Source organism: Ornithorhynchus anatinus, chromosome 1, assembly GCF_004115215.2.
Source record: "Ornithorhynchus anatinus isolate Pmale09 chromosome 1, mOrnAna1.pri.v4, whole genome shotgun sequence".
NCBI classification, from domain to species: Eukaryota; Metazoa; Chordata; class Mammalia; order Monotremata; family Ornithorhynchidae; genus Ornithorhynchus; species Ornithorhynchus anatinus.
Genome location: NC_041728.1, coordinates 171,192,372 through 171,214,562, shown reverse-complemented (window position 1 = coordinate 171,214,562; position 22,191 = coordinate 171,192,372). Strand labels below are relative to the sequence as shown.

The 22,191-nt window shown below is 43.6% G+C and overlaps 1 protein-coding gene across 2 annotated transcripts in view; it reads left to right on the top strand.

Moving 5' to 3' along the window:
* The window catches only part of GLI2 (GLI family zinc finger 2), a 136,126-nt gene that overhangs the window by 104,026 nt on the left and 9,909 nt on the right, over positions 1-22,191 (top strand). For both annotated transcript variants that reach the window (XM_039913424.1, XM_029074521.2), the window contains 4 exons: positions 2,966-3,097; positions 10,889-11,038; positions 15,582-15,746; positions 18,875-19,156. In XM_039913424.1, coding sequence (XP_039769358.1) covers positions 2,966-3,097; positions 10,889-11,038; positions 15,582-15,746; positions 18,875-19,156 — 729 coding nt within the window. The remainder of the gene's footprint in view (positions 1-2,965; positions 3,098-10,888; positions 11,039-15,581; positions 15,747-18,874; positions 19,157-22,191) is intronic.

Here is a 22,191-nt window from a genome sequence, read left to right as displayed (position 1 = left end):
AAAGTTTAGTGACTTGCCCAGAGTCACACAGCAAGCAACTGGCAGATCTGGGTTTAGAACCCAGGTCCTCTGACTCCCAGGCCCATGCTCTTTCCACTAAGCCACGCTGCTTCTCATGCATTTGAGGCTCAAAACTCCCCTCACTGCAGGAAGAGTTGGTCTGCCTGCAACTCCCCCGTCCCTCCCCTAGCGATTCTTCCTTTCCAGCATTGTTCTTGTTTTTTGTTTGTTTTTTAGTGGTATTGTTAAGTGCTTACTGTGTGTCGATTAGATGCCCCCGATTAGACTGTAAGCCTGTCAATGGGCAGGGATTGTCTCTATCTGTTGCCGAATTGTATATTCCAAGCGCTTAGTACAGTGCTCTGCACATAGTAAGTGCTCAATAGATATTATTGAGTGAATGAATGTCGAACACTGTTCTGAGCAGCAGGGCAGGTACATGTTAATTAGGAATGATGTTGTTTTGTTTTTGTTTTGTTCTGTTTTGCTTTGCTGTCTCTCTCCCCCGTTTAGACTATGAGCCTGTCGCTGGGCAGGGATTTCAGTAACTGTTGCCGAATTGTACATTCCAAGTGCTTAGTAAAGTGCTCTGCACATAGTAAGCGCTCAATAAATACTATTGAATGAACCAATGAAAAAGTCCCTGTCCCGCCTGGGACTCACAGTCTAAGTAGGACGGAAAAAAGGTATTTCCTGCATATTTTACAATTGAAGAAACTGAGGCCCAGAGAAGTAAAATGACTTGCCCAAGGTCACACAAGCAAGCAATTGGCAGAGCCGACATTAGAACTCAGGTCATCTGACTCCTAGGTCCAGGCTCTTTCCAGTAGGCCATACTGCTTACTGTTCTCTCCCAAATGCTGAGCAAAGTGCTTTCAAAGCATGAATACGCACTCAGTAAATCCAATCAATCAGTTAATGACATCTATTGAACAACTGTTGAATACTGTTCTAAGAACCTGGATGGGTCAGCAGTAGAACTTGGATGAGCCAGTGGTAGAACTTGGATGAGCCAGCGGTAGAACTTGGATTTGCAATTGGATACTCACCATTTTTTCAGCCCACCCTCAGTCCCACAGCCTAGATGTGCATTTCCAAAATTTATTTATTTATAGTAACATCTGTCTCGTCTTCTAGACTGTAAGCTTATTTTGGGTGGGGAATGTGTCTACCAACTTTGTTAAATTATACTCTCCCAAGCACTTAGTACAGTGCTCTGCACACAGTAAGCACTCAATAAGTATGTTTGGTTGATTGACTGACAGCAAGATGAGCACTTTCCTGTGCTAATGGAGCTTACCATCTCATAGGGTGGACTGGAAGATAAAAATGATTTACAAGGTAAATTCATAATGGTGGTATGATCTTGTTTTTATAGTGCTTTTTTATTTTCCAAAGCACTTAATCTTCACTTATCTCAGTTTATCTTCACAGCATCCCTGTGAGATAGGGAGAGACAGATCCTCTGATCCCCCCTTTTACAAACAAGGAAATAAAAGCCCAGAGAGGTTAAAGAGATTTGCCCAAGACACAGAGAAGGCCTGATACAGAGCCCAAACTAGCAGCCCTCTTGTTCTTTCTCCTCTAGACAGCACTATCTGGACATGCCACATAGGGATGCTAGGCTCCTGACAGATGGGAGGGATATCTATACAGTTGTCCCCCACTCAACCACTGCTCTTAGGTCATATATGGATTCGTACGACAGTCTACTTCCCTGAGAAGGATAATGAGGAGAGCCAAGCTCAGCCATTTTGAATGGTTCAGTGAAGGCTGACTCAATACTTCTGCTGAAGGTGAAGAATGCAATTATTCTGGAACTACTGATCAGTGTAGCCTCAGAGTTACCAAATTAGATCTTCCCCATTGTCCTAGGAGCAATTTCTAATACTGACCTCACGGTCTGAATGATCCAATTTCCTTTCTCCATTTCTCCCCCCTTGGTTAAAAGGGAATTTGTCAGTGGGGTTCCATCTGCAGTCTCAGACAGTCACAGGCTCCCTTTCATTTTTTCAAGCAGCCTGAAGTCTAGATCTGTTTGTAAATTCTCTATGTTCAAGTTTCCCCAACCCTGCAATACACTGGGGAAGGTTCTTGATCTCTTTGTCCCTGGTTTTGCCCATTTTTAGCCCAAGTCATTGCTCCCTGCCCCTCGCCTAAGTAAGGAGATCATCAAAACTCTGTGTCCGTTTAAAATGTGTTACAATGAATCACATTATTTTCAATAACTCTGGAGAATATGATGCTTTCAACACTTACCCTGAGGATGTTTGCTACTGCTGGTCAAAACACTTCACCATGCCATTATAGAATATTTGGTCATATTTTTTACTTTTTGCAAATAATTTGATTCCTTTGGCCCCAGAAAAGAACAGTTCATGTGTCTCCTGTTTTCCCTAAAGTAGAAACTAGGGAAATTCTTGGAAAACTGTATCTTCGAGAGCAAAGAGATTCTGACAGGCCTCCAGATCCTGTTTACCAATACCCTTCCCACTCCTAATAATAATAATAATAATAATTTTGGCATTTGTTAAGCACTTTCTATGTATCAAGCACTAAGTGCTTGGGTGGATACAAGCAAATCTGGTTGTACACAGTCCTTTTCCCCCTTGGGGCTCACAAATTTAATGTCCACTTTATGGATGAGGTAACTGAGGCACTGAGAAGTTATTTGACTTGCCTAAGGTCACTCATTGAACCAGTGGCAGAGTTGGAATTAGAACCCAGGCCCTTCTGACTCCCAAGTGCGCTATCTATCCACTAGGCCACACTTTTTCTGGCCACCCCTTTTCCATAGACCAAATACCATTTGGTATGAGTTGTTCACACTAGTGGTAGTCTGCGGATGAGGGGGATTTGAGTTCATCTTGTCCATATCGTGCTGACCTGTCATCTGGGCAAGATTGGGGTGTTGTGGTTAAAAGGTTTCGTCTCCTACAGACAGTTTTTTGTTCCACCCCTTTAGGAGCATCTGACAGACCTCAAAGAGGATTTGGATAAAGATGAATGTAAACAGGAGCCGGAAGTTATTTATGAGACCAACTGTCACTGGGAAGGCTGCGCCAAGGAGTACGACACACAGGACCAACTCGTCCATGTAAGTAAGGGGGGGGGGGGAAGACTGCCCCAAGTCAACCTGGGAAACAGTTGCCCTCTCCTTCCAGCAAGAAATTCCCAACACATCACCCAGAAAATCACTAACTGTGCAAATCTGTTGACAGGCCAGAGATTCTGAGGTGCCAGGGCAGATCCTTTCATTCATTCATTCGGTCGTATTTATTGAGCACTTACCATGTGCAAAACTCTGTACTGGGCTCTTGGGAGAGTACATTATAACAATGAACAGATACTTTCCCTGCCCACAGTGAGCTGCAAAAGGCACGGTTGGTGTACTATTCTTTACTGCTGTTTCCAGCTCTCTTTAATAACACTGCAGTTCCTGGACCTCTGTCTGTGTGTGTGTGTGTGTATGTATACATACTATGACTGCAAACACTGTGCTACTAGTACCAATGTGAAGCATGCTATTCTCATTGCAGGTGCATTTTCAGCACGATGCTGGAGGTCAATACCCTGTCTGATGGTTTTGCTGTCAGCTCCCCGCTTCTCGTCTCTTGTTTGGGTTGTTTCACAATGCCAGTCCAAGAAAACTTTCTCAGAAAAGTTCTAGCTGTGACTAAGTAGAGCTAGAAGTGGTCAATCAATCAATCAATTAATGGTAGTTATTCAACCAATAGTATTTATTGAACACTTACTCTCTGCGGAGCAATCGACTGATGGTACTTATTGAATACTTATTGTGTACAGAACTCTGGACTAAGCATTTGGGAGAGTATAACAAAACAAAGTAGGTAGACGTGATTCCCAACCCCATGAGGAGCTTACAGATTAGAGGGGGAGACAGGAATTAAAATAAATTGTGGATGAATAGGTTCATAAGTGCTGTGGGGATGTGGTGAAAATCAGTTTTTACATGTTACTGAGTATAGGCAATGACGAAGAGAGGGCAGGGATTGTCTCTGTTGCTGAATTACATTTTCCAAGTGCTTAGTACAGTGCTCTGCACAAAGTAAGTGCACAGTAAATACGATTGAATGAATAGAAGTGTTGCAGAAGGGAAAGCTAATAATAATACACTGTGGCTTAGTGAAAAGAGCATGGGCTTGGGAGTCAGAGGTCATGGGTTCTAATCCTAGCTACACCACATCAGCCCTGTGACTTTGGGCAAGTCACTTAACTTCTCTGGGCCTCAGTTACCTCATCTGTAAAATGGGGATTGAGACTGAGAGCCCCACCTGTGACAACCTGGTAACCTTGTATCCTATCCCAGCATTTAGAACAGTGCTTTGCGAGTAGTAAGAGCTTAACAAATACCATCATTATTATTACTATGTGGCAAGCAGTGTTCTAAACGCTGGGGCAGATACAATATAATCAGATTGTCCCACATGCCGCTCACTGCCTTAATCCCCATTTTACAAATGAGGTAACTGAGGCACAGAGAAGTTAAATGTATTACCCAAGGTCACACAGCAGATAAGTGGCGGAGTTGAGATTAGAACCCACGTCCTCTGACTCCATAGCCCAAGCTCTTGCCACTAGACCATGCTGCTTTCCCAGAAACTAGGAGAAGTGAAGAAGTGGTGAAGAGATATAGAAGTGAAGGCTCAGCAAGGGAAGCCTTCTCAGGGAAGCAGCGTGGCTCACTGGAAAGAGCCTGGGCTTCGGAGTCAGAGGTCACAGGTTTGACTCCCGGCTCTGCCACTTGTCACCTGTGTGACTGTGGGCAAGTCACTTAACTTTTCTGTGTGCCTCAGTTACCTCATCTGTAAAATGGGGATAACTGTGAGCCTCACGTGGGACAACATGATTGCCCTGTATCTCCCCCAGTGCTTAGAACAGTGCTCTGCACATAGTTAGCGCATAACAAATACCAACATTATTATTATCATTATTATTATTATATGTTTAGAGGAGGGCTTTGAAGAAGGGATGACTTGTGGTCTGTCAGATATGAATGGGGGTGAGGAGGGTGTTCAGCTGTGAGGGTGGATATGCTCATGGGGTCGGTAGCGAGAAAGATAAGACTGAGGTACAGTGAGTAGGTTGGCGTGATAGGAGTGAGTGTGAAAGCTGGATTGTACTAGGAGAACAGCAAGGTAAGGTAGAATTGGGAGAAGTGACTGCGTTCCTAAGTCTGTAGTAAGAAGTTTCTCTTTGATGTGAAGGTGGATGGAAAACCACTGGAGGTTGTTGAGGAGAGGGAAGATGTGGACTGAGTTGTTGTTTTTTAGAAAAATAATCTGAGCAGTAGAATAAAATATGAACCTGCGGGGGAAGAGACAGGAGGCCGAGAGATCGGTAAACAGGCTGATGCAGTAGTCAAGGAGGAATATGGTTAGATCGTGGATCTCGTGGCTCAGTGGAAAGAGCCCGGGCTTGGGAGTCAGAGGTCATGGGTTCGAATGCCGACTCTGCCATTTGTCAGTCGTGTGACTGTGGGCAAGTCGCTTCACTTCTCTGTGCCTCAGTTCCCTCATCTGTAAAATGGGGTTGAAGACTGTGAACCTCACATGGGACAACCTCATTCCTCTATATCTAGCCCAGCGCTTAGAACAGTGCTCTGCACATAGTAAGCGCTTAACAAATACCAATATTATTATTGGATCGGTGAGATAGCAGTTTAGATGGAGAAGAAGGGATGGATAATGGAGATACTGTGACAGTAAAACCAACAGGATTTGCTGATAGACTGAATATGCAGGTGGAATGAGAGGCTGATATCAAGGTTATGAACTTGTGACAAAGAGAGAATAGTGGTGTTGACTACAGTGATGGAAACATCATGGGGAGGATGAGGTTTGGGTGGGAAGATGAGGAGTTCTGTTTGGGACATGTTAAGTCTGAGGTGTTGGCAGGACATTCAAGTAGAGATGTCCTGAAGGCAGGAGGAAATACGAGACTCCAGAGAAGGAGAAAGATCAGGGCTAGAGATGTAGATTTGGGAATCGTCCACATAGAGATCGTCTTTGAAGTTATGGGGGCAGATCGTCTCTGAAGTCATGGGGGCAGTTGAGTGGGTGTAGATGGAGTGTAGAACCGAGCCTTGAAATGACGCCATAGTTAGAGGCAGAGGAGGAGCTGACGAAAGAAATGGAGGAGAAGCCATAGAGGTAGGAGGTGAACCAGGAGAGGACCGTGACAGAGCACTGTCCTGGGGGAGAACAATCCAGTTATAAAACATTCCGTGCCCTCAAGGACTTAACTTTCTAGCAGAGGAGGCAGACACTAAAATAAATGGTGGATGAGGATTCATGGAGGGCTTAGGTGTAGGTTAAACCACACTAGGACTCGAGTGGCTCATTGTCTTACACAATGTATCTCACACAGGACATTGTCGAATGCATAGGGGGCTTCCCTTCAGGCATCCATAATGGTCCATTACTCCATCGTGGCTCAGTGGAAAGGGCCCGGGCTTGGGAGTCTGAGGTCATGGGTTCAAATCCCAGCTCTGCCACTTGTCAGCTGTGTGACTGTGGGCAAGTCACTTAACTTCTCTGTGCCTCAGTCACCTCATCTGTAAAATGGGGATTAAGACTGTGAGCCTCACGTGGGACAACCTGATTACCCTGATTCTACCCCAGCGCTTAGAACAGTGCTTTGCACGTAGTAAGCGCTTAACAAATACCAACATTATTATTATTATTATTTTTTATTGTGTGCCACTGCACTGGCTATTTGGGAGAGTAAAGCCGAAGCAGCATCCACACTGTCTTTCCCTCAAAGGACTCGCAATATTTCCTCAGAATCATTCAATCCAACAATCAATCATATTTATTGAGCTATTACTGCAATCTTATTTATTGAGCACTGTACTATGCACTTGGGAGAGCACATTACAACAATATGACAGACATATTGCCTACCCACAATGAGCTAACATTCTAGTCGGACAAAGTGCTTGAGAGAGTACACAACAATGGAATCGATAAACACAATCCCTGCCCACAAGGAGTTTAAAGTCTAGAGTGAGAAATATACATTGAAATAGAGATAGAAATGTTTCCTGTGCTCCTGGGGAGGCCCAAGATAGTCAATCATATTTATTGAGCGCTTACTGTGTACAGAGCACTGTACTAAGCACTTGGGAGAGTTCAATATAATAACAACCACATTCCCTGCCCACAATGAGTTTGCAGTCTAGAGGGGGAGATAGATATTAATATAAATAAATAAATTACAGATAGGGACATAAGCTCTTTCGGAACGGATTCCTGTTACTCCTAAGACTTCCTTCCCTTCTCCTCTTGCCTTACCCAGGGCAAAGTTGCAGTGGTCCAGCCCTTAAGACCCAATGTCCATCCTGGCCTTCCTCTCGATCTTTTAATTTTTTATGGTATTTGTTGAGTGCTTACTATGTGTTAAATATTGCTCTAAGCCCTGAAGTAGATACAAGTTAACTAGGGAGAACACAGTCCCTGTCTTGCTTGGGGATCACAGTCCAGGAAGGAGGGAGAACAGGAGAACTGAGGCACAGAATAGTTAAGTGACTTGCTCAAAATCACAGCAAGCCATTGGCAGACTCGGGATTAGAACCCAAGGCCTCTGATTCCAAGGCCCATGCTCCTTCCACTAGGCCATGCTGCTTCTACCCAAGTGGTACATGAGCTCTCTGACATTTAATCATTTCCTTCCCAATTCTGTGTCATTTACTGCCCACAGTTTGTTTAAAGTCTGGAGATTTAAGATTGTGAGTCCCATGTGGGACAGGGACTGTGTCCAACCCAATTTGCTTATATCCATCGCAGAGCTTAGTAGAGTGCCTAGCACAAAGTAAATGCTTAATCAACACCACTATTATTATTATTAACATTAGACTGTGATTTCCCCCTCTAGCCTGTGAGATACCTGTGGGCAGGAATGTGTCTATCTGTTGTTATATTATACTGTTCCAAGAGCTTAGTCAGTGCTTTGCACACAGTAAGCTTTCAATAAATACGATTGAATGAATGAAATATTATTATTATTACAGGAGTGAGGCCGAGTCTGGAATAAGCAGTTCTTTCTGCACAGGTTTCACTTTCAAAGTCCTTTCCTAACGAGGCCTGAAGCTGCCTTTCGTTTTTGTCAGTCCTGAAGCTTGAGGGCCCAGGAACCACTTCTCATGCGGGGCTAAACAGGAATGATGGTTCCTCCCATGAAAACGTGGTTGCCCATTCGCAAAACAGTATTTTTCTCTCACCCTCCAAAACTGGATGGTGGCTTAGCCCAGAGTGAAACAGAGTGCAAGCTAGGGAGCTAAGCAGTTTATTCACAATTTGGTGCTAAGTAAACGGATAAGAACAAATGTTTAACATTATCAAGCAACGTTTTCACAATTTGAAAGGTTTTAAAAATAGAAAATAAGGCTAATGGAAGGAGATGATCAGCCATCGTTCAAAGAGCTGTAGATATCACTTTCTGGGGCTTCTTGAATTCATATTCATGAAGTTCAGACATATAACACCCATTAGAAGTGATCTGCTGTTTTTTGGTTCCCTGGGATCAAACGGGATGCAGTGTCTCCAGTTCCCCTCTAGACTATAAGCTCATTGTGACGGGGGAATGTGTCTGTTTATTGCTGTATTGGACTCTCCCAAGCACTTAGTACAGTGTTCTGCATATGGTAAGATGAGGGAGGGGTGAATAAAGAATGTGAAAATGTATAGGGGTAACACATAAGGGAGGGTGAGAGGAGGAAATGAGAGAATATGGTTGCTTGATTGATTATAAGCTGCTTGAGGGCAGGGATCATATTTCCTAGTTCTACTGTACCTCCCAAATGCTTAGGAAGGTGCTGTGCACTGAGTTAGCAAGCACTCAAGAAATGCAATTGATTGATGCAGTACAGGGATCTTTGATTGGCCATCATGGGTAGAGCAAGCCACTGAAGAAGAGCCATGAGGAACACTTAGAGTATATCCCTGGTCGATGCCTTGTCATCTGTTCTCACTGTATTAGGTCAAGGCGGGATATTTACTGTTTCAGCTCTGCCACTTGTCTGCTGTGTGACCTTGGGCAAGTCACTTCACTTCCTCTGTGTTTCCGTTACCTCATCTTTATAATAGGGATTAAGACTGTGAGCCCCTTGTGAGACTTGGAGTATGTGCAACCCAGTTAGTTTGCATCCACCTTAGTCTTTAGTACAGTGCTTGGCACATAGTAAAAGACAATTAACAAATTCCATATAAAAAAAAGAATTATCTCCAGGCCAGCAAAGCAGAGAAAAACCGGCATGGGCTTCCTTTAGTGTGTTCTATACTCAAGGATCCATGCCTTCGTAGCTTGCTGGTCATCTAAAATGACCTGTCTCATCAGCTTAATTTAGCTAAAATAGAGGAATATGGGCTGTGATGAGGATTCAAGTGTAGTTGTGCCCAAATAGCTGTGCACATAGAGAAGGCCTGCACCTCTTTCCAATAATGATGCTTTCAGCTCATCAGGGAGCTAGAGAATTTCAAACCATATTTTCAGACTTGAGGTAGAATTGGCTGGACTTTCCTCTGACAAGTATTTTCACTAAAAGTAATTCCTACTGCTGCTACTTTCCCAGGAAAGGCTGTCATTCTTATCATCTTACCCTTATTATCAATCACTCATTTATTCATTCATTCAATCGTATTTATTAAGCACTTACTGTATGCAATGGCGAGCACGGGCTTGGGAGTCAGAGGTCATGGGTTCTAATTCTGTATCCTCCACTTGTCAGTTGGGCAAGTCACTTAAGATCTCTGGGCCTCAGTTACCTCATCTGTAAAATGGAGATTAAGACTGTAACCCCCTTGTGGGACAACCTGATTACCTTGTATCTACCCCAGAACTTAGAACAGTGCTTGGCACATAGTGCTTAACAAATACCATCATCATCATTATTATTATTACTAAGTGCTTGGGAGAGTACACTGCAACAATAAATGGACACATTCCCTGCCCACAACGAGCTTAACAGTCCTGAGGTGGGGAGACAGATATAGGTACAGATAAATTATAGACATGTATATAAGTGATATGGGGCTGGAAGGGGGAAAAACAAAGGGAGCAAGTCAGGGACAAGCAGAAGAGAATTAGAGAAGAGGAAGGAGGCGGTATAGGGGGTGGTGCTTAGTCTCAAGTATCACCTCAGCATTTTCACTCCACCTCCCAACTTATTTGCTCAAAACCCTTTACAAATAAATTTACATACTCAGCTATTTAAGTTGTTACATGACCACATGTCCTTCTTTACAGAATCTTCTTCCTCCTCTCTGTAAATGATTTTGTGTCATTGCCCCAACTAGAGTGTTAATTTCTTAAGGGCAGGGATAGTGTCTTCTATCCCTTTTGTACTGCTCAGTTCAGTATTCTGCAGACAGTAGAGCACTCTTCTTTATAAAGAATATCCATACTCTGCTAATAGTAGTACACTATACTCTTGATTGGTTGATCGATTGACTGATTGAAGAAACAGCAGCACATTTCATCCCCAGCTGAATGAGTTGGACTGCTCTCAGCACAGCCAACTGGGGGGAAATCAATCCGTTTATTCATTACCAAGAAAGTAAAATGCCATTAAGATCTCGAGAGCTGTTTACAGCCAGTCACCAAACAGGATTTCTCTCCGGGCATAAGAAGGTACTGAGGGAAGGTACCTCAAATAATTACTTCTTCACCTGCCAAGGACCACATTTACTCGAAAGATGACTGCGCTTCTTATGTCAGAGTTTCTGTCCCCAATCAGATGTAGAAATGTAATCCCGGAATCCTGGACCATAGATAAGGGAGTGAAGTGATAGCGATCTGTCTTCACTGAGCTTCTAGAAATGGATCTGATTGTATCTTAATCCTCTGACTAATCCCTCCTCTCCTCTAGCACATCAATAACGACCACATCCACGGGGAGAAGAAGGAATTTGTCTGCCGCTGGCAAGACTGCACCAGGGAGCAAAAACCTTTCAAGGCACAGTACATGCTTGTGGTACACATGCGCCGGCACACGGGAGAGAAGCCCCACAAGTGCACGGTAAGATGACTGCATATGCTGGACCAAATCATCACCTGGCTGGCCAATGCCGGGTGACCGTGGGAAACGCTTTCTATCTTTTGGATGCTGCAGGGTGAGGATAAAACATCACCCTCATACCTGCCTCACACCAGTGCGTAAATGATAGGTAAACTGTGGCCTAGTGGACAGAACGTGGGCCTGGGATCCAGAGGACCTGGGTTCTCATCCCAGCTCTGCCACTTGCCAACTGTGAGACCTTGGGTAAGTCACTTAACTTCTGTGTCTCAGTTTCCATATGTGTAAAATAGAGGCAAAATACCTATTAAACAATCAACTTAGACTGCAAGCCCCTTGTGGGACAGGGTCAGTGTCTAGTCTGGCTGTCTTGTATCCACCCCTGTGCTTAGTACAGAGCTTGGCACATTGAAAGCACTTAGCAAACAGCACAATTATTATTTTATCCCAACATAAATTCAATGTGGCAGTAACCCTAATAGTTGTAATAGTAGTAGTAATAATGTTTATTGAGTGGTTACTGTGTACAGAGCACAGTGTACTCAGTGTTGTGAATGAATATAAAGAAGAGAATTAGACGCAGTCCCTCTCCTTCAGGGGGCACATAATCTCAGAATACAATAGTGGAGATGGACTTGGAGACAGATGCATCAGGAGTGATAAGACAATCAAACATTAAAACAGAATAAAAACACAGGTAAATGCAAAAAATAATAAAATCAGTTTGTACTGTGTCTAGAGGATGAGAATTTCAGGTTCCTTATAATAATAATAATGATGATGGTATTTGTTAAGCACTTATTATGTACCAAACACTGTTTAATCCCCATTTTACAGATGAGGAAACTGAGGCCCAGAGAAGTTAAGTGGGTTGCCCAAGGTCACACAGCAGACAAGTAGAGGAGCCAGGATTAGAACCCACATCCTCTGACTCCCCAACCCGTGCTCTTTCCACTAAGCCACACTGCTTTTCTTGGCTCAGAGTCCAAGGCGCACCTGTAGCCATGGTTGAAGTATCGATGCTGGGATATGTAAGTAGGAGCAGAGAATTCAGGACATATAAAAAACATTCCACCTCAATTAGTTTTGACTGGTCAAGGATTTCAGTGCAGTCCAGAACTCCCCAAGAGAGGAGAAAGAATTTGTAGAGTCCAGAAGACAGTAGCAAAGATGACAAATGCCTTGGGAAATATAGGCCTAGGAGGAAACAGGAGGGGAATGGGGATTCTTTGACTTGAAGAGAATGACACTGGACACTTCAGTTATATACTCAGTTCTCCTACAATGTGGGTGTTATGCTCTGGTTGAATTCTGCATTAAGGAAAATTCATATTCTAATAGGAGCTCCTCGACCAGCCCTGAATGCAGGCTCCTGCTTTTCTTTCCAGGTAGATGCATGTTGCCTGAAGGACATTCCTTAATTCCCTAATAGCACATAGTGAAATGAATCAATCAGTCAGTCATATTTATTGAGTTCTTACTGTATGCAGAGCACTGTATTAAGCGCTTGGAAGAGTACAGTATAACAGAGTTGATAGACACTTTCCCTACCCACGAGCTTACAGTACAGATGGGGAGACAGACATTAATATAAATAAATTACAAATAAGTACATAAGTGCTGTGGGGCTGAGAGGGGAGGATTTAGGGTACAAATCCAAGTATAAAGGTGACCCAGAAGGTGTGGGAGAAGAGGTAATGAGGGCCTAGTGAGACAGCATATATTATAGAGAAACTGAGTGTACCCGATTGGTATGATCATTACTTCTCCTGAAGGAAGACCAAGAAAAATTGAGCTTAAACCACAGTAGGTGTGATTGAATAAATAATTGCTGGCAGTCAGGAAAATTCTAGCCCACGTAACCTATGAAGTTGGTGGACTCACCATCCCTGAATAATTTTAAGCAAAATAATCTTTGAGAATCACTGGTGCATTTTATTCTTGAAATGGTTCCATAAGTGATTTTCCTTTCTCTGAACCTTAAAGTGATTTAAATATGGTTAAGGTATCTACTGACAGTGGGAATCCAAATAACCGCTCGGATGAGAACGAGAGTGAAAGACAGTGCCACCTGTTCTTTTCTTCTCTATTCCTTGTTAGGCTAATACTGAACTGCACCACTGGTATCTATAGTCACCGTGGGAGTCAATAATTATTTTCATAAAGTGCACTTAAGTACACCACTTAGGCCTTCTCCACTTGGACAAAGATGCAAAGAGGATGCAGCAGGCGGGTTCCACCCTCCAGGGTTACTGGAGATAAGCTCTCTCTCCTTTTCTTTGTCAGCCCACCATGCCTGTGCCTAACTATCCATGTTTAAAAAGTTCTCCCCTACATCTACACTAAATCATACTTCAATTTCACCTGGTTCTGCCTTGGTTGGAAATAGAGAAATCTGTCATTTCCTTTTGAAGCTGATTGCAAAGTGTTGCACCTTTCTGTCCCTCACTACCTACAACTTGGATTTCAATATTCATTCATTCAATCATATTTATTGAGCACTTACTGTGTGCAGAGCACTGTACTAAGTGCTTGGAAGGAACAATTCAGCAATAAAGAGGCACATCTAGGCTTACAGTCTAGAAAGGGAGAGACCGACATCAAAACAAGTAAACAGACATCAATAGCATCAATATTAATAAATAGAATTATAGATATATACACATCAAAACAAGAAATCAGCAATTAATTTAAATAAATATAATATTACATATATATATATACATATATACACAAGTGTTGTGGGGTGGGGAGTGGGGGTAAAACAAAGGGAGTGAGCTGGGGTGATGGGGAAAGGAGGGGAAGCTGAGGAAAAGGAGAGCTTAGTCTGGGAAGGCCTCTTGGAGGAGGTGAGCCTTCAGGAGGGCTTTGAAGGGGGGACATGTGGTTGTTTGTCAGATTTGAACAGGGAGGGCATTCCAGGCCGGAGGTAGTACGTGGGCCAGGGGTCGACGGCAGGACAGGAGAGAACCAGGCCCAATTAGCACCAGAGGAGTGGAGTGTGCAGGCTGGCATGTAAAAGGATAGAAGGGAGGTGAGGTAGGTGGGGGCCAGGTGATGGACAGCTTTAAAGTCAATAGTGAGGGGTTTTTGCTTGATAGGAGACCACTGGAGTTATTTGAGGAGGGGGTTGACAAGCCCAGAACATTTCTGTAGAAAGATAATCTGGGCAGCAGAGTGAAGTATACACTGAAGTGGGGAGAGACAGGAGGTTGGGAGGTCCAAAAGGATGCTGATGCAGTAATCCAGGAGGGGTAGGATGAGTGATTGTACTAATGTGGTAGCTGTTTGGATGGAGAGGAAAGGGTGGATCTTGGCGATGTTGTGAAGGTAGGTTTTGGTGACGGATTGGATATGTGAAGTGAATGAGAGAGTGGAATCTCGGATGACACCAAGGTTGTGGGCTTGTGAGACAGGAAGGATAATAGTGCTGCCTACAGTGAGAGGAAAGTCATGGAGAGGACAGACTTTGGGAGGCAAGATAAGGGGTTCGGTCTTAGACATGTTGAGCTGGAGGTGGCGGGAGGACATCCAGGTAGAGATGTGCTGAAGGCAGGAGGAGATGCGAGCCTGGATGAAGGGAGAGAGAACAGGGGAGAAGATATAGATTTGGGTGTCATCCGCATAAGGATAGTAGTTGAAGCCGTGAAAGCGAATGAGTTTACCAAGGGAGTGAGTCGAACCCCTACAAGGCAAACCCGAGCCCGGTTGCAGACAGTAGTAGTTTGAACTGAGCAAACTCTGATTGTAGCAAGGATTTACACCCCTCTCAAGGTGGCAAGGTTTCCATACCATAATACTTCTACTACTACTGCTATTACTACTACTGTTCATTTCTGAAGTGCTTTCTATATACAAAGCACTGTGCAAAGCACTAGTGGTAGGTACAAGGTAATCAGATCCGACACATTTCCTGACCCTCCTGGGGCTCACAGTCTAAGTGGGTATTTACCCTCTTTTATAGATGGGGAAGTGGAAGCCCAGAGAGGGTAAGTGACATGTCCTGGGTCACACGACAGGCCTGTACACAGGTGAAATCTCCTAACTCCCACTCCCGTGCTCTTTCCGCTGGGCTACACTGCCCGTACCCCGATTCATTGAGAGCAGCTTGTTCTCTCTCTGGGAATGGGCCCCACCGCACAGGACGGTTCAAGAAAGCGGTCAGTCAGTCAGATTTATTGAGTGTTTACTGTGTACAGAGCATTGCACTTGGGAGAGTGCATTATAACAATATAACAGACACATTCCCTGCCCACAACGAGCTTCGCATCCAGAAGCATCCGTCGTCCAAACCGAGGTTCATATTTCTTCAGCTTTCGGGGTCAGGAGACCCCAAAGAGAGGGAACCCCACAGTGACTCCAGAAGCATCCAAGCCTATCACTGTGGGGTGAACTTTTCTCTTAGCAGAATATCCAAACACACCCTTGGTGCCATACTCAAACCTCAGGTATTGAAAAGTCCGGCTCAGAAGGGGATGGTGGGTGCTGAGAAGGGATGGGGCACAGGGAAGCCGAGGGGCTGTATTTATTTGGTGTTTTTTTTCAGTTTGAAGGCTGCTCGAAAGCATACTCACGCCTGGAGAACTTAAAGACCCACCTGAGATCCCACACCGGAGAGAAGCCCTATGTGTGTGAGCATGAGGGCTGCAATAAAGCCTTCTCCAATGCTTCCGACCGAGCAAAGCACCAGAACCGAACCCACTCCAATGAGGTACTCATTTGGGGGCCAAGGACGTACCGAGGTGGGGAAGGGGCGGGAGCCTCTTTGGATGTGTGAGGGAACGGAGGGGTTAATCATCTTTGCACAGTTTGCATGGATTCGCGTATTCAAGGGCAGCCCTTCCGATGGAATCCGGAGATTCACGTGGCCAAGAGTTCCCGGCCACCCTGGCTTTATATTCCTCACCGGAAAACCCAAACCAGATGTGGAAATCGGCAAAGTTTCCATGGGTTTATCAAATGAAGGGTGCGATCCAAATTCCTAATTGTTTTCTACAGCCTCTGGGCCTGGGTTTGAGCGCTGGACTTTTTAAGCTTACTGCACCGAGGTCTATTGTGTGAATTCCGTGCTCGGCATCGATGCTCTGGAAAGAAAATAATGCCCAGGCTTTTTGATGTGAGATGATGAAGCGCGTGACGTGCTTTGTTAACCCTGGTTAATTAAAACCCACTCCTAGTACTTAGGACTACAGGAAATTGCTTTTATTTTAATATATTTGATGGTCTGCTGCAAAAGCCTAAACCTGTGGATTGAAATTTATGTTATCATTAGCAAGTAGACTAAAGAACAGAAAATTTTCAAAAATTTAATAAGGTTTCTGGCCTCTGAAAATATGGATTTAAGACTGATTTGGAACAGGTATGAATCATCTTGAAACAAAAATGTGCTTCATAACAATCAAACACAATATGCATTGAGAAAGTTCAATGCGTATTCTAGAAGCATATTTATGGGAATATGTAGTTTACTGAAAGATTTTTCTCCAAATTTGTTTTAGCTACTAGGGTAAACGTCCCCATGTCACAGTCCAGTCCTTGTTTGGGGCAAACATGATTCAAATGTTGCACCAAAATGTGTCTAGGCCCCCATGGAAGAAGAACTGAGGTACCCCTCTAAATTGTAAGCTCACTGTGGGCAGGGAGAGTGCAGCATGACTTAGTGGAAAGAGCATGAGCTTGGGAGTCAGAGTTTGTGGGTTCTAATCCCCGCTCTGCCACTTGTCAGCTGTGTGATTTTGGGCAAGTCACTTAACTTCTCTGTGCCTCAGTCACCTCATCTGTAAAATGGGGATTAAGACTGTGAGCCCCACATGGGACAACCTCATTACTTGTATCTACCCCAGCACTTAGAACAGTGCTTGGCACATAGTAAGCGCTTAACAAATACTATCATTATTATTATTGTTATTATTCATTCATTCAATAGTATTTATTGAGCGCTTACTATGTGCAGAGCACTGTACTAAGCACTTGGAATATACAATTCGGCAACAGATAGACACAATTACAAACCATATACCACTATAAACCACGACAACACTAATATTTATAGTGTAGTCTCCCAAATGCTTAGAACAGTGTCAAGCAACCAGTAAGCCCTCAGTAAATACCATTGATTGATTGATCTATTGGTGATGCCAGCATCTGGAGACAAGGCCCCTGGAAAGTTTTCATGAGCAAAGAGGGCCTGGCCTAAGAAAACACAGGTGGAGATAAGAGTGTGGCCTCTGAGACTCCACATCCAGTCATCCCACTCACATTCTGTGGCCAGGACACACCCAAATCAATCCCCGGGGTCCTGCCCACTGAGAGGGCCAGGGCAATGGGATACCGCCCCACCTCCCGCCCTCTATTTGCTTGAAGTTTGCCTTCTTCTCTGAGGCAAGAACAGTTTGGAAGGGCTTGGAATCCTCAAGCTGTGTCAAGGCTCAAATTCTCCTAAGGAATCCTGGTCAGTATGCTTCCATTTGGAAACTATTCATAAATCCCAAAACAATCTGAACTTGTTCATTACCTAGATTTCTATTTTTAATGGACTGTTCTGGTAACAATAAAGAAATTCCTCAATTTACTGTAAACCCGCACGCCATAAATACCAAAACGAGCTATTACTTTATGCGGGGGCTGTTACATGGGGCAGGGCAAACCGGGACCCTGGAGCTAACTAAAACTGCTCATTCAAGTGAGAATTCTCATCTTCCCTCAGTCTTGAAATCAATTAATCAGTCAATAGTTTACTGAAGTACCACCTCTCAACCCCAAATTAAAATTGCTCTTTTACAATCATGATATGTTCTCCTAGTTTAAAAGGAAATGTGGTGCACAGAGGAGAAGTTCAGTCATTTCTCTTTCATTCTAGTACTTTTTTTGAAAATTGACATTTTCTTGACTTTAGCAGCTCCAACCCTAAAGTCTAAAGAGTAGCCAAGGCACCAAGAGAACACTGCTTGTGTTTGCAGGGAGTTCTCTTTTTCAGAGCCAACAGAAGTAGATTTCTCAGCACATTCACAGTCCAGTGAGAAATTAAGACCATGACACTACAGAAAGAGGTCGCCATTTCTCTTTCCAGAAAAGAATCTCGATAAAGAATCAGTGGGTTGCTCTAGAGACCAGAAATCAAAATTCAGTCCCTTGGGACTTCAGAAAATTCAACTAGGGAGTAGGATATTAAATCTGTTGGTGGTAATAATGCTTTTTTGTGTGTGTTTGCTTCTCCAAAAGTACTTAGCCCACTAATATAGGTGGATTTAAAGTATTGCTGACTGAATATTCAGTTCTGGTTGATATTTATACACAAGGTTTGAGATTATCCTGTCAACTAGCAATAGAAGAAGTAATATTCATTCATTCATTGTCAGTCATATTTATTGAGCCCTTACTGTGTGCAGAGCACTTTACTAAGTGCTTGGGAGGGTACAAACAAATAATAGACACATTCTCTGCCCACAGTGAGTTTACAGTCTAGAGAGGGAGACATAATATAAATAAATTACAGATATGTGTATGTAGGAATAATACTATGTAGTTACCAGTAGTAATAGCAGTATGGTTGGTGGTAATGATGGGGGTGGTGGACAGGGAAAGTCACTGTTTATGATTGTATTACACTTTCCCAAGAGCTTAGGACAGTGCTCTGCACCCAATAAGTGCTCAATAAATGATTGAAAGAATAAATGAATTGAGAACCTACTGAACTAAACACTGAATAAGTCCAACAGAAGCACCAGATGCCGTCCCTGCCCTCAAGAAGCTTATCTAAAGTATTTGTCCCTCAAAGATATCATCAATTGATCTGGGCCACTTGCTACCTGGTTCACGTAAAACCCATTTCACCCCCAGAAACCCTACATCTGCAAAATCCCAGGCTGCACCAAGCGGTACACAGACCCCAGCTCCCTCAGGAAACACGTGAAGACGGTACACGGACCAGACGCCCACGTCACTAAGAAGCAACGCAACGACATTCACCCGCGCCCCCCTCCACTGAAGGAAAATGGTGACAATGAAGCCAGCGCCAAGCAGAGCGGCCGACTGTCGGAGGAGAACGCCGAGGCGAACAGCACCACCCGGGGCATGGAGGACTGTCTCCATGTCAAGGCCATAAAGACGGAGAATTCTGTGGTAAGCACGGCGCCGGCCACTTCTCTCTTGGGTGGCTCCGAAACAAAGCTGCCAGCCCAGTGGGGTGAGGGATGGGGCTTTTAGAAATGCAAACTGAGACTTTGGGGATGTGATCCTCCCTGCCTGTTTAAAAATGGGTAGAGGACATAAGTAGAAGATGCTCTCATTTCAATTTCAGACCCTTCCCAGATTTCCCCTAGGTCCGGCCTATGTTTTAGAAAGCTTTAGCAATTTTATTAATGATTTGCCTACTGATTTTCCAGTACCCTGACTCCCCATAACAGAATCAGCTAATCAAAAGGTCATATCCAGACAACACAACTCAAGGATTTGAAAACAGAGTAAACCAAAATGCTTACTGTCATGCTGAGAATTGAAATAGGAGCAGGAGGTGTGTGGGGGAAAAGAAATGGTCAGAAACTCTCCTTCCCTGCCAAACTGAAATAGGTGAAGAGGACTGTGGACCCCTCAAGACAGAACATTAAAGAGTCCAACTAGAAAACTGATGACCATAGTTCTAAACTTTTCAATATTTCATTCACTGAATTTCTGTTGTCTACTATGGGGAAAAAGACCTGTGTCTTTCCAAAAACCCTAACCACCAAATAGACAATTGTGTATCTGTTCTCTTTTTTTCTTTCCTTTCTTATGTTTTGTTCCTTTTACTGGCTCCATTAATGTCCTCTTTATTCTAACTGCCTGTTCTTTATCTCCTCTCCATTTTTCCTACTGTGTCTTCCTAAGGACAGCCGGTACTAAGGTGAGCAGGGAAGTCTTTGAAGTGAGGTCACGGTATAAGTGTTGTCCACATTTCACATATGATGTATTGGCTGAATACATTGTGGTTGTGTGTTGATCAATCAGTGGTATTTATTGTGTACTGCATGCAGAGAACTGTCTTGAGTGCTTGGAAGAGCACATACCAGAGAATTGGTAGACAGAGACCCGTGTCATCCTGTAGTTAAGGATTTTCATGTTTCCTTCCAGGACTTGAAATAGGAAAAGGAGAAAAATCAATCTATGGTACTGATTGAGCACTGTACTAAGAACTGTATTGAAGACACATCTCCTCCAAGAGGCCTTCCCTGATTAAGCCCTCCTTTCCTCTTTTCCCACTCCCTTCCACATCACTCTGACTTGCTCCCTTTATTCATCCCCACTCTCAGCCCCACAGCACTTTTATGTACGTATCTGTAATTTATTTATGTATATTAATGTCTGTCCCCCCTCTACAATGTAAGCTCCCTGTGGACTGTTATATTATCTCTCCCCAGTGCTTAATACAGTTCTCTGCACACAGAAAGCACTCAGTAAGTACATTTAAATGAACTGAATGAATGAATGAACTTGGGAGAGTACAGTACAAAAGACAGTAAGTTTACAATCTTGAAAGGAAGGAGGCATTAATATAAACAAATAAGTTACAGATAGGAACATAAGTGCAATGGGGCTGAGGGAATAGTGAGCTTCAAGTCACCAGATACACCCGATACAAGGGCATAGATAATACAGGAGGGAGAGGCAGTCAGGTGAAAGAGGACTTAATCTAGGAAGAGGAGGGTGATCTGGGTCCACCATAACATGTGTTTTCAGTACTATATGCCTTTTGGCTAGGACGCTGGAAGGGAAATGAGGCAGTGTTTATCCATCAGTCAACTAATGGTATGTGCTGAGCACTTATTCTGTGCATAATAATTGTGTATTAAATATATGAATAATAATAATAGAGTTAAGCATGAACTCTACCCTCGAGGCACTTACAGTTTAGCCAGGGAGTCAAACACTAAAATAAATTATATATGGGGGAAGCGGTAGAGTTTAAAAATATGTATATAAGTGCTGTGGACAGAGAGGGGCTTGAGTGAGAAACCAAGTGCTTAGAGGGACACAAGTGCATAAGTAACCTAGGAAGGTGTGAAAGTAGCAGTTGGGTAGGAAAAAGGGTGGGGAGATGAGAGATTGATTAGGGAAGACCTCCTAGAGGAGATGGGATTTCAGAAAGGTTTTGAAGAAAAGAAGAGCGAAGGAGGAGGTCCAGGCAGGAGGCAGAGTGCGACTGATCGTTCATTCATTCATTCATTCATTTGTATTTATGGAGCACTTACTGTGTGCAGAGCACTGCACCTAGCGCTTGGAAAGTACAGTTCAGTAACAAAGAGAGACAATCCCTGCCCACAACGGGTTTACAGTCTAGAAGGGGAGAGACAGGCATCAAAACAAGTAAACAAGCATCAATAGCATCAATTTAAATAAATAGAATGAGAGATATGTATATGCACCAGAACAAGTAAAAAAGGCATTAATATAAATAAATTATAGCTATGTACATATATATACAAGTGCTGTGGGGCGGGGAGGTGGGGTAGAGCAAAGGGAGTGAGTTGGGGTGATGCGGGGGGAGGGAAGGGGAGCTGAGGAATAGGGGGACTTAGTCTGGGAAGGCCTTCTGGAGGAGCGAGAGAGATGAGTACAATTCACATTGAGTAGAATTGACGTAAGAGGAACTAAACATGCAAATTGGTTGAAGAGGAGAAAAGAAAATCATAATAGTAATTGATAATAATTTTGGTGCTTGTTAAGCACTTACAATATGCCAAACAGTGTTTTAAACACTGGAGTAGATATTTAGTCAGGGTGGACACAGTCCCTCTCCCAATTGGGGTTAACACTCTTAATCTCAATTTTACAAGTGGGGTAACTGAGGCCAGAGAAGTGAATTATCTAGCTCAAGGTCACAGAGCAAACAAATGCAGACCCATGTCCTTTTGACTCCCAGACCCGTGCTCTGTCTACTAAGCTAAACTGCTTCTCCAAGGGAAGAAGCATGGCCTAGGGGAAAGAGCAGAGGCCTGGGTGTCAAAGGAATCAGTAAATCAATGGTATTTAATGAAGACTCTTAGGAATTGAGGGAGTACATAAGCTCGTGTTGGGCAGGGGATGTATGTGTTCATCGTTGTATTCTCCCTTAGTACAGTGCTCTGCACACAGTAAGAGCTCAATAAATACAATTGAATGAATTCTGTTCCATTAGGCAG